The sequence below is a fragment of the Lynx rufus genome, unplaced genomic scaffold, assembly GCF_022079265.1.
Source record: "Lynx rufus isolate CCGP_SWC_20201006 ecotype Redwood Valley unplaced genomic scaffold, mLynRuf1.p SCAF_2, whole genome shotgun sequence".
Lineage (NCBI taxonomy): Eukaryota > Metazoa > Chordata > Mammalia > Carnivora > Felidae > Lynx > Lynx rufus.
Genome location: NW_025814834.1, coordinates 141,478,206 through 141,494,331, shown reverse-complemented (window position 1 = coordinate 141,494,331; position 16,126 = coordinate 141,478,206). Strand labels below are relative to the sequence as shown.

Genomic DNA, 16,126 nt, shown 5'->3' with positions numbered 1-16,126 from the left:
CTTCTTGTTCACTAAATCAAAACTGGAACAAAAGGGATTGATAATTCTAAAACCCTATTGGTATTGCTCAAATTCTTAAACTGAGGTGCTGGATTCAAGGATGATCATTACATTATTAAGCTTTAAGAGTCACATGTTTCGTAAGCATCGAATATCACAAAATGAATAATACTGAAAAGCCAGCGATTGCTACATTTACACACTTGATTGTACCCCAAAGACCAAGGAGTCTGGGCTATCCCCTGTAAAGGCAGGAGACAAATGGGGAAGGTGAAGACGTTAAGAGGCCTATCCAGGACCACCCTAGTAACATCCGTAGAATGGCAGGACCGGCAGGTCCAGCCCTCTGCTTTTGCCGCGTTGAGAGAAAGAGGTCCCAGGAATCCAGCCCTGTTCCAGAGTCCCAGCGCCAGTTACAGCTCAGCATCTGGGGTTGTTACTGCCCCGGGGCCTTTTCCGGGAGTCCCACGCTGCCAGGGTCACTGCAAGCTTCATCGGACAGAGTCTCACCTGCTCTGTTACCTCTCATGTCCCCAACACCTACTTCAATTCTGAGCCGGACGAGGGCTCACCTCCCCGCTGGTCACTTTCCTGCTTGTTTTTGTCTCCCTAATCGCCAAAGTTCCTTTCGCCCAGACTGTTCTCTACCCAGGCAGCCTAAGGCCAAGTCTGGGAGGGAATGGTGGGCGTTCAAAGCTTTAGCCTGGGCTAAAGCTAGGGGATCTTGGGCTTTGCCGGGAGGCCTCCTCCCTCTGTCAGGAAAGCAACGGGTGAGCTGCACGATCGCCGCAGGCCTCCGGGAAAAGTACCCCCAGAACGACCGAGCCTCGTGTCCGGAGTCAACCAGCAGGAGCTTGTGGGCGGGACTCCTACCGCCGCCGTCCCCTCGCGGTCCAGCGCGCGGGAGAGGCGCGGGGCGCCCCCCAGTGGCTGCCCAGCCGCACCGCTCGGGGCCGATGGAGGGAGGGACGGCGGCGGCGGCGGAAGGGGAGGGGCGGCGGCGGCGGCAGCGGCGGCGGGGTGGCCATGGCGGAGTCGGCGCGGGAAGAGCTCTCGGCCCTGGCCGCGATTTTCTGCGGGCCCGGCGAGTGGGAAGTGCTGAGCCACTCAGGTGACTACCCCGCGCCGGAGGGGCCGGGCGCCCTTCCTCCCCACCACCGCGACTGGGCTCCCTGCCCCGGGGCCCGCCCTGGGGGACCCGGCTAGTTGAAGGACGGAACGACCCGCCTCGGGACCGGAGATGTGTGGGAGCTGGCGGGAGAGTGAGGAGCCCCCCCCACCTCCGACGTGAACAGTGGCGCGAAGCGCTCGCCAGCCCGCCCCGCCCCATGGCACCGGCCGAGCGCCGGGCCCTGCTCCCGGAGCGCGCTCCCCCGCGCTACCCCGGCCGCCCGTATCGACTTTAGATCTCACCTTGGAAAGAGGCCTACCCTGACACCCTCTGCTTAAACCCAGCCGCCCCAAATTGCATTTTGTGCTTTGTAAGCTCTGCATTATTTCCTTCAGGGCATTCGCCATGGTTTTAACTCCATCTGGGCATTCAATGTCCCAGCTTACGGGATGGCAGGCACCCTGTGTGTTACGTAATCACAAAACTCCACGGCCCCAGGACAGTGCCAGGCATACGGTAGTCAGTAAATGTGAAATGAATTTTTGAATTCGCCCAGTGCTCTATCCAAACGTTTTCTCGGTCATGTTTCCAAGTTGATTGCTTTTTTGCTTTTTTCTAGTCCACTGAAAGGTGGCTGTCTGTTGCTCTTGGGGACTCGAACCATCAGCTCACGTGTGCTGATTCCCTGTAAACACTGACAAGGTTTCAAAGACACCGCCCGTGCCCTCTAGGAGCTTACAGTCTAGAAAGGTTCTTTTGGCTATTTTTTGATGATAGTTAAAGCTAATTCTGTCCCTGTCTGTGACTTCTGCTAAGTAAAAACCAAAACTGCAGATTATGAAAAAGTGCAGTGATGCAGATAATTTTCAGTTTTCATTTAGATTTTAAATACATTATGTACATTTTTTGGCATGGGATTCAGCCTTCTGTTATGTTTCAGCAACTATTAAAATTGCCTTTGTGGCCATAACTTGGTTGACCTTTAAGTAGGTAGTCTAAAAATGGTCTGGGTGTTGTGAGAAAGCCATCTAGGACTAAGGTTTCCTGGTATCGTCTGGTGGCCTCTTCACACAGGAAGCCAGAGCTGGGCCTTTTCGTTTATTCTTCCTTGCATCACCTGTGTTCATGTGACCACTGCTCTGTTTCAGACACTGTGAAGCAATTCGGATAACGGAGCTTTATAATCCATATGAAGGAATTTACTTGTAGTGTTTTCTTGTCATCCCATTTCTTATTGGGTAGCATTCATAATTTCTCATCATCTTACTGTCTCCATGTCTCTTTTTATTGGTAATTACTTCTGTCTGAGGCAGGCTATTTGAGAGATCATCAGTTTTCCTAAGTTTCTTCATTATGACTCAGCTGGGAATAGCCTGGAAAAATGAACATATGGTTTCCCATCACACCTCCAAGAGGATGAAATGGTAGTGGGCTGAGCGTAAGACGCTGCTAACAGGTCAGAGAAAACCCAAAAAAGTCAGCATAGAAAGAAAGCAGTTTCTTAATAGTGAGAACACTGTGGGCCCTTTATCTGCTGTTAAATTGAGCATGACTTTCAAGCCATGCCTCCTAATTAATTTAATTCAGCGTTCTGGCATCAATAAGTAATTGAATTATAAAAGAATTCAGTGTAACAACTTAGGACATTTTGTTGCTGAAAGGTTCGTTGGAGAATAGAACAATTCAGTGACTCAAATAGGGATGTTTGATGCTCACAACTGGGGATTCAGGGTAAGGTAAGGACTTCTTTAACAGACCACAATAAACATACAGTGGGCTGCTGGCTGCCATTCTCATAGTCACTGTTAGCTTGGGTTGGAGGATATGAGCTTGATACCAGAATATTCTTAACACCATCACTTCCTTTCTGGCCTCCCCGCAAATATGCTGCTTCTTGTTTGCCACTGGAATCAGGAGAACATCATGGGACATTGTGGGTGGGATTGTACTTCCTGTATGAGGTAGCCCAGGAAGGGTTAGGCTGTCAACCCGAGGGTCAACTAAAAGGCCTTGAGATTGAAGAGGCTGAATCCCTGGAATCAGTTAAGTTGGCCTAATTTGTGCTGGGAATTTCAGGGAAGTTAAGCACATGGCCTCTTTACAAAGGTTATAGTAAGCTTATAATAAGAGGCATCAGGTATAACTGTTCTCTTACGGATACGAATTATGTAAACCCTCACACTGCTGTCTACTAGGCAGGGCTGTGGGTAGATCAAATCAGGAATATTCTGCCCTTCCCTGTACAGTGCAGTCGGGCCAGGTGCCAGATTTAATGGAGTCACCTACCGTGTACCTGATACTTCAAGTGCATCGAGAAGTTCACAGATGCTCAGGCTGGTTAAGTAGCCACCTGGCACCAGAATGTATGGACCCTTGCACTGTATCATACTCCTTGATGGTAATGGGGCTGCTGCGTGAGGAAGATAATTCTTAGCAAGGATAACACTTGTGAAAGAGCAATAATGAGCACCCAGAGAAAAGAGATGGGTATGACCCAACTTTTATTCAGAATGATTCTGAAGGGGAGTGTTGTGCATGTATGTGCGTGCACACCGATCAGAGGAGAGTGATACCGTTATAAATCCTCATTTTCCTGATAAGATACTTGAGGGTCACAGATTGTATTGCTGTAGTCGGTGCTCATTATATGTGAAGTTGTATTTCTAGAAATTATCTTGCGGATCAAAAAGTTGTAAAATGGGAGGTATGTAAGACTCAATAGCATATAATATGCTTGCACGGTAGCTTCAGAGTGAATTTTTATATTCTGCTAACACTCATGTTCAGATTGGATTGGGCCCTCTTGCAAAATGAATCATGACTGTCACCCACTGACCCCTCTAAATCTGCTCAGCTCTGTTTCCTGCTGTTTGTCAGTACTGAGCTCACCTCTGTAAAACCAATTCAGCCTTGAACTTTACTTCTAAAGGATGGGATTGCCACTTTTAGCTTCCCTTATTTTTAGTTTCCCTTTTTCCTTTTTTCTCTAACCACATTTTAAACACCTAAAAACCCAGCTGTAACATAAAAACAAGCACAAGGGGGACGCATGCTTGTGGTGAGCTGCCTGGGAGCAAGAGGAAAGAAAACCCTGTGCAGTGAAGTATCAGAGGATACTGGGGGCCTCTTACCGGTTTTCTGAACAAAGTCTTACTCTGAGGATATTTAAAAATTGAAAAATAAAAAGCAAGTATAAGGAAAGCCAGTTGTATATGGTTTCTTAATGAGTCTAAATGAATCTTGAAGAACTTCTGTTAGATTGTTTACACTTTCCGATGTCTTCTGTTATTGGACAGCATTTATTAAGTTTCTCTTGTGTGACTATGAAGTAGGGGAAAGCCTTAAAAGTAACATTGCTGTGGAATTTCGTGTTCAGTTTTTCTAGTTTGAATTTCTGTTGTTTGGAGTGTGGTTAGGTATATAATTTCTTTCATGTATTTGTAAGGAAGAATAAGGTTTGAAACCTATTTTAGTTTGTGTTTTACTTATGAAATTGATACACTTATTATAAGGCAGAGTGACTTATTTAAAAAAAAAAAAAAAGACTAGGGAATTTGTTAATTCTCAACCAGAGGCAAGACCTACATGTTTTGGTGGGGTCTTTAGATTAAAATCGTTTTGGGACTTAGGGAAATTTTGGTTTTCTAGGGCAAGCATAAGTTTTCTAGGGCATAGGTGTTTATTGACAATGATGAATTTGTGAGTTAAACTTAATAACGAGTTTTTTGAGGCCAGGGAATGGCAGAGCTTAGCATTAGATTTAGAGCATGATTATTTTTCTGTTAATCGCTGTTTCTAAGCTGTTAATAATCTTAAAGCAGATAGAGACAACTTTGTTTTTTGAATCTCGTTTTTTAACGAAAAAATCAGATTGACAGTACATGTGGTTACATGAAAAATTCTGACTTGAGAGACACCCAGTTTAGTTGCATGTACAAACCAAGGCAGATATGAAATGGAGGGGTAATATGCATACTTCTAGAGTTTTAGGAAGAAAACGAGTTTTTAAAAGAATATGTACTTTTATTATATCAGCAGAGTGGTGTGTGTTATTGGGCTTTTCGTTTTCCTGCAGCGATAATATCATTTTGTGTAATTTTAGTTTGCAGCCCCAGTGTGTGTGTGTGTGTGTGTGTGTGTGTGTGTGTTGGCAGGGGGGAATGGGCAGGGAGTCCCTGTCACCAAGAAGACCAATTAGGAAGAATGTTAATCCTTTCCAGTTTTTGAAAGACTCAAAGCAATTTTCCTTCTAAACATACACCCAATAATTTTACAATTTTCTAAGACAAAAGTCAGGATTTCTCCCATTGCTTTTCTTTTTGCTGACTGGGACCAGAAAATTACTAGGAGAGGAAAATGAAAATTGGTAAGGATTTGAATGGCCAGCTCAGTAGCCTTTTCATACTTTCTCCCTGGACTGCTTGTTTCTGTCAGTTGGTTATCTGCACTGGGGAGGAACAGGTGGGTACTTACATGACAGGGATTGGAGAACACTGTGGGTTTCAGAGTTTTGTCAGAAAGAGATCCTGGCTCGAACGGAAAAACTTGCTTTGTGGGCACAGGTATAGTATTAGTTTCCTGTGGCAACTGTAACAAATTTCTGAAAATGTGGTGGCTTAAAACACATACTTGCTTTTATAGTCCCAGAGGTCAGAAGCCTGAAATCACTTTCACTGGGCTAAAATCAAGTGGTCAGCAGGGCTGTGTTCCCACTGGGGACTCTGAGGGTGAATCCATTTCTTTGCCTCTTCCAGCTTCTATAGCTGCATTTCTTGCACCCCTTGGCTCATGGTCCTCCTCTGTCTTCAAAGCTGACATCATGGCATCTGGCTTCAGTGACTATATTGCCTTCTGTGGTACAATCTCCCTCTTCCTTACTCTTTTTTTTTTTTTTTTTTTTTTTTTTTTTTAAATTTTTTTTTAATGTTTATTTATTTTGGGGACAGAGAGAGACAGAGCATGAATGGGGGAGGGGCAGAGAGAGAGGGAGACACAGAATCGGAAACAGGTTCCAGGCTCTGAGCCATCAGCCCAGAGCCTGACGCGGGGCTCGAACTCACGGACCGCGAGATCGTGACCTGGCTGAAGTCGGACGCTTAACCGACTGCGCCACCCAGGCGCCCCTCCCTCTTCCTTACTCTTATAAGGACACTTGTGTTATATTTTGCGCCTGTCTCGGGGTCGTTAACCTAATCACATCTGCAAAGGCCCTTTTGCCATGTTCTGGGGATCAGAACACATGCATCGTTGGACCATTGTTCATTCTCGCACAGGTAGCAGTGACTTCTGCACCTGTGAGACCCATGGTGACGAGCTAGCCACATAATGCTTAGAGCTGTGTAACTGTAAAACGAAAAAGTTTCTTATAACTTGTAAAATTACTTCTTGGTTGTTGTCTAAAAAGAAAATTGAGATATTCCAATGTGAAGAAAATAGTTCATTTGGTTCAACTGTAGTAATTCTGGTATGAAAGTACCACAAAATAAGTTCAAAGTACCATGGGAATCATAAGACAGATTTTAGGTGAATATTTGTTGACTGATGAATGTATGAAGATCTTCAAAAGTTAAGCTTCCCCTCGAGAGAAAAATTGGGCTCCCTAGAGGTTTTCTGGAGAGTTTATTCACCCTAATGGTTATACGTTGCCTGTAGGTGTATTTATAATGCCCATTTCACATAGTGAAGTGTACTGATCTGACATATACGGACCCTATTTAATAATAAAATATTTTAAAAATGAGGAACTGGCCGGAAGAAACAAGGGTTTTGAGAAATGTGATGGATCGTAGAGCAATGTACTAAAATTTAGAGAATTTTTCTTTATACAGTACACATTTTTCTTATGTCAACAAATTTTGGCTGTATCACTTTAATACGATCTTTATAATGGTTACCATTTGTGTTTCTGGGTGGTATCTTAAAATAGTAGTGCTTTGCAGCTGATACTGAAGAGTCTATTAAAAACAAAAAACAAAACACGACAAAAACCTCTGTGCAGCAGATATGTTTGGTCCTGTATGAATCAATGTCTGTCACAACAGCTTCTGTATTAATGGGATCAGATGGCTAGAAAGCCGTTTTAATGTTCCGTTTGGTTCTCTTAAGGGAGACACATTCAGGTTCCAGTTGTTGAGGCTGTGGGGCAGCAATCCAGGTATGAAAATGAAAAAGGTTTGCCTGCCTCTCTTGTGAAGGAGAATGGAACGAGGGCGTGTGGAGAAAGAAGTAGGGGTAGAGAGAGGCAAGTCGGCTTCAAAGAGATCCGTCTGCACCCAGTTCTCTTCTACTCTGCTCTTCTGATCTGTGTGCTGCTTGCCCCCTGCAGAATGAATCAGCCTGACGTTTTATCAACTTTTTGAAAAGTGGGGTGAAGTGGTGTGGAACACATCAGAGGGGTGAAGTGGAGCAAATCTGAAAGAGAGCAGAGTGTTTCATCTCCTATCCTGTGTGTGCTTCCCCCCTCCTCCTTCTGGAGCCAGAAAGGGCTGAATTGATGTCCGCCCCATTTTAGTTCATCTTGCTACCTTCATGTTGCACTGATACTAATATATTTGAAGTAAGAAAAGAGCAGGGCCGGGCAGTTACTGTATCATGCACAGTCATCGGTTTCTCTGCCCCTGCAACCACACAGCATCCCAGTGTTTGCTTTGACTTGAATTTGCCCCAAAGTGACCTTCCTTGAACGTACTGTATCACTTTTTAATTAATTACTGATTTTATATATACACAATACTGTTTCTCTGAATGTTCATATGAGTTTATTACGAGTTTCCAGAATTATAACTAGGTCTGGGTGGGAAAAAAATCTGTGATGAGAAACCCTCTGGGAAATCTGAATAAAAATGGGGCAATAGCCGGTGTAAATGCCAGAGAAGTCCTGGGTGCTGGTATGCATGAATCCATGAGTATATATGTATGGCTGAAGGAGATCATCTGTAATTCACAGCTCGCTTGGTATTCTGTGTCTCTTCGCAAAATAACTCAAGTTTTCTCATGAAAAATAAGTAGATCTGGAAACACAAATTTTGACTTCTTAGTGTTCCATTCAAATCACATTATGTATAGCTAATAATTATTTTTGGGTGCTTTCCAGAGACAGATGGGACCGTGTTCAGAATTCTCACAAAAGCTGAAGGACTTATGGGTGAGGATGTACCTTTAGAATTGCTGTTCCACTTACCGGTAAATTACCCGTCGTGTCTACCTGCCATCTCGGTTCACTCGGAACACTTGACCCGGGCCCAGTCCATGACCGTGAAAGAGAAGTTACTTAAGCAAGCAGAGAACCTTTTGTCGGAACCTATGGTTCATGAGCTGGTTCTCTGGATTCAGCACAATCTCAGGCACGTCCTCAACCAACCAGAAACTGGAAGTGGCCGTGAAAAGTGTACCTTTGCAACAGGCACGACTGTGGATGATGGACTGTGGATGACTCTTTTGCATTTAGATCACATGAGAGCAAAGACCAGATATGTCCAAACTGTTGAAAAGTGGGCTTCTGATTTACAACTGACAGGAAGACTGATGTTCATGGGTAAAATAATACTGATTTTACTACAAGGAGACCGAAGCAATATCAAGGTGCCAGAAAGTTTAATGTTGAATATGAATTTGGCTATTTTCTGCCAAAATGGTGTTAATGGATCTCTATCTTCTTAGGAGTGTCTTTAACTTCTAATTATATCTACAGACTTGTAAAGCTTGAATAAGTAGATGATATTTGAAAAATCATTCCAGGGGCGCCTGGGTAGCTCAGTCAGTTAAGTGTCTGACTTTGGCTCTGGTCTTGATCTCACAGTTCCTGGGTTCAAGCCCTGCATCAGGCTGTCTGCTGTCAGCACAGAGCCTGCTTTGGGTCCTCTGTCCCCCTTTATTTCTGCCCCTCTCCTACTCTCTCTCCCAAAAAAAATAAATAAACTTAAAAAAAATCATTCCGCATAACAAAAGTAAGGGGTTATAAAAAAGATCTCTGTGGTGCATGAATGTTTGTAATTAGCTTTGAGCCTTAACTTTATAAATGTGCATGAAAAGTTTGTGCGTGTTTGTATTTCATTCTTTGGCACAGCACAGTGTCTATTTGTGGGTAGTCTGTGAAAGGTTAAACTTTTTGGCAGTTAAAAACACATTCTGACACTTTAATTTGGCTCCTCTAATACCTGGAAAGAGGCGCTGGTCCTTCCTAAGGAGGATTTAGTGTTAGTGGAAGTAGAATCGTTAGGGCTGTCAGCTTGTCACCACCCACCTAACTTTTGCTTTCCACCTGACTTGTCTCAGCAGCTGCTTTCAAAATCATCATCTTCAGATTTTCCAAGTTCGAATTCTCAACTCATCTCACCTGTTTTATGTGGTACCAGACAAGGAAAGCTGCTTATTATATTTTATATCTTGAAAGCGCTACAAATCACTTAATAGGTTTTGTGCTTTCAGATAGGTTGGGTCAAGAATACTTACAATTGAATTTATTCAAAACCGATTAAGCTTGCACAACCTATAATCTGAAAGATTTGTAAAATAACTACCTAGCTTTTTTTAGGGTGGGCGCTTATCACAATACGTAATTGGTATTTGGTTAACCGGATGAGTGCTGGGTTTATAGCATACAGATACCACAAATAATTAAAGCTTAATCTAAATCTTGGTTTGAGGTCTGACCAAAGAGCCAGGTGTTTTAAGGTGATTTATAGTATATCTACAAAACTTGATATTTCAAGTAAACTACTGACTAACAAAATGAATACAAATTAATTTCCGTGTTCGTATTTCCCTGAAAGTCTCAGATTTTTCTTTAAGCCAGCTCAGGAACGTTAGTCTAAGCGCAGCTGTTCTGCAGATGTTCTGCAGATTGGATCCATCAATCAATTAGCAAGTATTTATTCATTTGACTCGAACTTTGCTAATGTAGAGAAATTACACTTTTTAAAGAGTTCTTTTATTATTATTATTATTATTATTATTATTATTAGCTTTCCCTAAAATGCCACTTCATGTAAATATCTCTGTTCAATTTTCTAAGATTGCATATCAGGGTGGAGAATTACAGGTACATATTTATAGATGCCATGCCATTTGGAATGGCAAGTGCTGTGTGCCTGTTAACCTCCTCCAGACATGGAAGTAGTGACATTAATGGCAGTAGTTGGTACTATTAATTGTGCCATAGATGTGTGTGGCAGCCTCTCTGAGTGCTTTGCATGTATTAACTCATTTAACCATCACAGCTTCCCATGAGGTAGGTGCTGTTATGAGTACCATGTCATGGAGCAGGCTCTGAGGCACAGAGGGCGTAGGCGGCCAGACTGGAATCTGATCTAGTAGGCTGCATGGTCCAGATTTAAACCTGTGTAGTTTGCATCCTTCCACCAGCATATTATGCTGCCTAGTGTAGAAAGACACCATAGCCCTCTTATTGCTTGATTCAGAAAGGAGGTACTCTTTACGTAGAAAAATAAGCCTGCAGATTTATGGCTCCTTTGAAACTAGGACTTTGAGATTCAGAGTAGCATCTGTTTTTAATGTACTGATTTATCATTTAGGAATACCTGATTCTTCAGAAAACCTCCAAAGTAGATGTGGACTCAAGTGGAAAGAAATGCAAAGAGAAAATGATTAGTGTACTGTTTGAAACAAAAGTACAGACAGAACACAAAAGGTATAATTTAGTACTATTGCAGAACGAAAAGTAACTGAATCGATAATTATACTCTGACAAATCTAGGCATATTCATGAGTTTCTCTTGTATAATGCAGGTTTCTGGCATTTGAAGTCAAAGAGTATTCATCGTTGGATGAGTTACAAAAGGAATTTGAAACTGCAGGACTTAAGAAGCTTTTCTCCGAATTTGTGCTTGGGCTGGTAAAATGAAATGGAAGACAGGAATCTTTTAGTAAGATAGCAATGGTTTTTTGTTTTGTTTTGTTTTGTGTTTCACATTGGGTTTTGGGAATGGCTAATTGAAATCCTCACAAGGGAACAATTTTAAAGTTTCTCTGAAGCAAAATGATAGCTACCATTCTAACTTCAGGAACAAAGCCCAATTTTGTTTATGGAATATTAAACAGTAAAAACATCCATGTATTCTAATTTTTGCCAGCAAAGACTAGGTTCAATAGATGAAATGTTATTTGCAAGATAAATATAAGATGATGATGGTAAATGAGCCCTTGTGTTTGTATAGCAGATTTGTTTGGAACTGTGCAATTTTCTGGCTAATTTTCTTGTAATTAAATGAATTTTTTTAAAGGTTTGTTTTCGTGTTTACTTTTTTCATGTTTACATTTTTAGCATTTGATCACGATTTTCCCCCATTCAGCTTATTATATCTAATGTTTTAAGTTGAATGTTAAGAAAAATATAACACTGATTTCTTTGTGGAAGTGCATGAATTGTTAGCTTAAATAAAATCAAAGAAGTTCTGTAGAACTTGATTTATGATCGCTTCCTTTGAGGTACCAGATAGCACAGTACCTGCCAGTTACAGGACTAAAGACTCTATTTAAATTAAAATTCTTTTTTGAAAAATTCACCTTCTGGTTTTACAAGGGGAAAACTGTTTCACACAAAATGAACTTGACTTGTTGGATGGAGGAAATGATACAGAGATACCACTAAAAAAATTTTTTTTAATGTTTATTCATTTTAGAGGGAGAGAGAGAGAATGTGAGCAGAGAAGGGGCAGAGAGAGAGGGAGACAGAGAATCTGAAGCAGGCTCCAAGCTCTGAGCTGTCAGCACAGAACCGTACGCGGGGCTTGAACTCACAAACAGCGAGATCATGACCTGAGCTGAAGTCAGACGCTTAACTGACTGAACCACCGACTGCGCCCCAAGATACCATTATTTTATTTCTTAAGAAATCTGTTAAAGTATGATAATCTTAAAATATATTTACTATAGGGGCGCCTGGGTGGCTCAGTCGGTTGGGCGGCCGACTTCGGCTCAGGTCATGATCTTGCGGTCCGTGAGTTCTAGCCCTGCGTCGGGCTCTGTGCTGACAGCTCAGAGCCTGGAGCCTGCTTCATATTCTGTGTCTCCCTCTCTCTGACCCTCCCCTGTTCATGCTCTGTCTCTCCCTGTCTCAAAAATAAACAAACGTTAAAAAAAAAATAAAATATATTTACTATATAGTAAAGAAGAAGAGAAGACACCAGAAAATAAAAGCTTGCATTAAAATCTCTAACAAGTGTAAGGAGCCATTTACATTTCAGAAAGGATATTTGTGTTCACAAAGCCAACTGTACTTCTGAAATAAGGGGCCAAGTGATGGAGGAAAGGCCACACAAATCCCTCTCCCTGCGATCTATGAAGTACAGTGATGTAATTATAAAATCCTAACCGATGGGAGGCATAAGCGAGGGCACATTCGAGCATGCCGGTAGTGTTTCTTCACAGTGTTGCTCTGGCATCATGGTGGTTCAGTCTGATTGTCTCACTTTTCAGGCACCCTTACAATTAAGTTATTCCTACCTAATGATCATTTTATGGGGTTCCAACGAGGGGGGATTTTCGGTTCATTTTATCTCATTCAAGGATATTTGTGATTTTTTTTCCTGGAGAACTGGTAAATGTTGTTAGGTTGTTCTATGGGAACGGTATGGCAAGGAGACACTAGGCTACTGATATGCTAAACTGAAAATAGGCTTGAAAATTTGGGACTGGACGTTATTACCACTTTCTTTGATTTACTAAACAAGAGGGGATTAAAAGTTACTACCATCAAGGTACGTTATTACCACTTTCTTTGATTTACTAAACGAGGGGATTAAAAGTTACAACCACCAAGGTTGTAGCAGTAGCAGTAGTAGGAGGCTGGGTCTGAATTTTATCACAAGAGAACTGCGAGTGCTTCATTTTGCCTTGACTCTTCTGTGCTCAAGTGTTTGCCACACCATGATTTAATTTATGGTTCTCCTTCAAACTCTCATCTTCAGATTTGACCTTCCACCCCTAGAGAAGAGCTTGAATCAGGCAAAATTGAATGTTGGTAATGACTTTCTCCAAATTAATTACATTTCTATTTGCTAAAATGTTTTAAAAGTATTGGTTTTGATTTTTTTTTTTTTGTGGATGTTTACATCTAAGTCTTTCACAAATGTATACACGTTGGAATGCAAAACTAACCTTGACGGTGTTAGAGATTTATATGAATTTAATTTGATGATCGCTGAATAAAAGAAAATTTAAAATCATGTGCAAAAAGTCTGTAAGAGTCTCTGGTATTTTCTTAACTGGAGGAAGATTTTTTTTATCTTCTTATATTTTTATTTTCTTAACTAGAGGAAGATTTTACTAAAACCCTGATGCTTTCTTTTCAGCTTGAGGTACTTCTGAAAAGCTAATTAGGACTTCCAGAAGATAGAAGATGGGGGGCCAAGGGCTGGGACCCCTGAAGGACTGCACTGTAAGAGTAAGTACTAGTTGTCCTAGTACTATAGCTAAAGTTTGTGGATTCTGTTAGGTCCAGAATGTCTTAAGCTTTGAATTTGGATTAGGGTAGTCCATGATTCTAATGCCCCATATCCTCTAAGTCTTCTTTGGAATAAGATAACATTATCCTAGGTGTCAAATTTATAAGTAATTTTAAAATTCAGTATTCAGCAAATAATCAGAGATAATTGGACTCATGAAGAGACAAGATACTATTAATGAGAAACAACAGAAATAATAGACAATAGAAATAGAACCACAGGGACTCTACATGCTAGAATTATTAGACATAGATCACGAAACAGGCTTAATATGTTCCAGGAGATAAAAGCCAAACTTGGAACTGGAATTAGAAAATGTAAAAGGTGACATGCTGACAAGGTGACATTTATATTTGAAAAACAACAAAACAAAAAACAAATAGAAATTCTAGAACTGAAAAATATTAAGAATTCAAGAATGGTTCATTAGTTAAAGTGCAGTTAGGAACCCAGAAACCAGCCTAGATATTTCAAACAGTGAGTCTAAAACAGGAATTGGTTAGAAGACCAAAAGAGCAAAAAGGAGAGGGAGTGGAGCTAGGTGACAGAGAAGAAAAAAAGAGGGGAGGGCGATCTACTCAGCGTTTAGAAATTATGAAACATTTACCTGCTGCTGCACTTTAAAGACTATTGTAGTTGGTCCCAGAGCTACCGCTGCTGATAGGTACTATCTCTGGTCTATTGGAGTTGCCACTTGCTGCCACTGCAGCAAATGCCAACAGCCGTCACAGTGCTGGAACCTGTACCACTTGCAGAGTTCCCAGCAGTGTCTCCTATTGAGCAAACTCAACAGGAATCCACCTGGTAAAGAAGTCTGGGAAATGTAGTTTGAATAACCCAACCCCAGGAGAACCACAAAATGTAGGAGGATGGATGTGTGTGTGTGTGTGTGTGTGTGTGTGTGTGTGTGTGTGTGAAGTGAGAGGGGAGGAACCTGTGTGCCTATAGTAAGTAACCAGCACAACCTTGCCTTTTAGCTTTTAAGCATTCACACCTACTCCCTACCCAGATTTAAATTTCTGTACAAGTACAGGTTTATGCTTCTATCAGATTTAACTATTTTTTTCTGTACAAATGAAGACTTTTAACCTTCCCCCCAAAAGTGGAGAAATAAGGTCCCATCAGTTACTATTAGACTCACTGGTGTTAATCCTTTTTCTTTTTTTTTTTTTTTTGAAGTTTAATTCTATATTTTGAGAGAGCATGGGGGAGGGGCAGAGGGAGAGAGATGTGGGGCTTGAACTCACAAACCGTGAGATCATGACTTGAGCCGAAGTCAGATGCTTAACCGACTGAGCCACCCAGGCGCCCCTGGTGTTAATTCTTGTTCAATCACAATCCCACCTGATGTTCTGTAACCTGAAGATAAACTGTAAAGTTCACCACCACCAACCTTTCTTATATAACTTGAGAGAAGGAAAGGGAAAAACTTGAGGGAAGTGGGAAGGAAAGACAGTTAATATATACAAAGATACACAGAACAAGCAATGAAGCAAATTTGTATGAGTACTTTGATACTTGTTTCTATAACTGATCTTGAAGCTGTAGCTGATACTTATAACTTCTCCTTCTACTCCATTTTTCTTTGCTCTTGGTCAGCACTTTCTCTAGTTAAGGCTCTCTATCTAGTAGGGTAGCCAAATCTTCATTTTGGAAGGATCTACGTTTTCAGGAGTTGGGTTTAAACTTTGACTATTGAACAAAAAATATTAAGAGGTATTCCCTGGGCTCTTGACATAGTTCTTGTCAACCCCATGGTGTAGCAGTAACCCAGTTTTCCCGTAGTAATCTGGATCAGTCACCCCTGCCGTTTTGCGAACCTCTTTCTTTGCTTGTTCATTTAGTGTTCTAAGGAGCCTAATATATTCAGGTGTCAGTCTCACCTTCTAATTCATTTGAGCCATTTTGTGTGGCTGGTAGAAACATTCCTTCCATGAGAACTAAGACTCCAAACCAGCATAGCCCAAGTTTACAGAGTTGGGAATAAAAATTTTGTGAGTGGATTATAAGTATAATACAGAAATCCATCTTATTTTAATTCCTTGATTTCTGGACCCATGTATTCTGGCAGTGGGAGAAATATCTTATATTGATCACGGATTCAAAGTACATCTTTATATTGTATGATAGCACGTCAACTTTCAGAGTCTTGTCTTCTAGCTAGCCAGATAACTGACTCTTTTGTAGGTCATTATATTATTCTATCAAGCTAGCCACTTCTGGACAATTTGGCACATGGAAGGCCTATACATTTCATAGTCATGAGCCCATTGCTACATTTCTTTTGTTGTGAAATGAATTTTTCACTTTGAAATTATATTGTGCTCTCACAATGTCTATAATATTGTGGTTGGTAGTATTATAGAAAGGAACTTCTGATTTGTAACTGAAATAAGTATTTCTCTGAGGACAAATTGCTGGCCCTTCCACTAGAGAAGAGATCCAATGTAATTAACTAGTCATGAGGCAGTAGTGTCTCCCAGGATATGAGGCCCTACTGGTGGCTCAGCATTGATCTCTGTTCATAGCAGGTTAGGCACTCAGCAGTGAT

General features: G+C 41.4%; 1 protein-coding gene across 3 annotated transcripts; it reads left to right on the top strand.

Annotated features, from left to right (window-relative positions):
- The first annotated feature begins 1,026 nt into the window (after positions 1-1,026).
- RWDD3 (RWD domain containing 3) lies at positions 1,027-11,770 on the top strand. 3 transcript variants are annotated; one of them, XM_047085510.1, is made up of 4 exons: positions 1,027-1,111; positions 8,205-8,692; positions 10,645-10,760; positions 10,859-11,770. In XM_047085510.1, exons 1-4 carry the CDS (start codon positions 1,027-1,029, stop codon positions 10,971-10,973), a joined length of 804 nt encoding a protein of 267 aa, XP_046941466.1. In that variant the 3' UTR covers positions 10,974-11,770. The 3 variants fall into 3 exon arrangements, with proteins under 3 accessions (XP_046941466.1, XP_046941467.1, XP_046941468.1); XM_047085511.1 differs by lacking the exon at positions 10,645-10,760 and having other exon boundaries at positions 10,859-10,966; XM_047085512.1 differs by lacking the exon at positions 10,859-11,770 and having other exon boundaries at positions 8,205-8,645; positions 10,645-10,721.
- Positions 11,771-16,126: the final 4,356 nt, after the last annotated feature.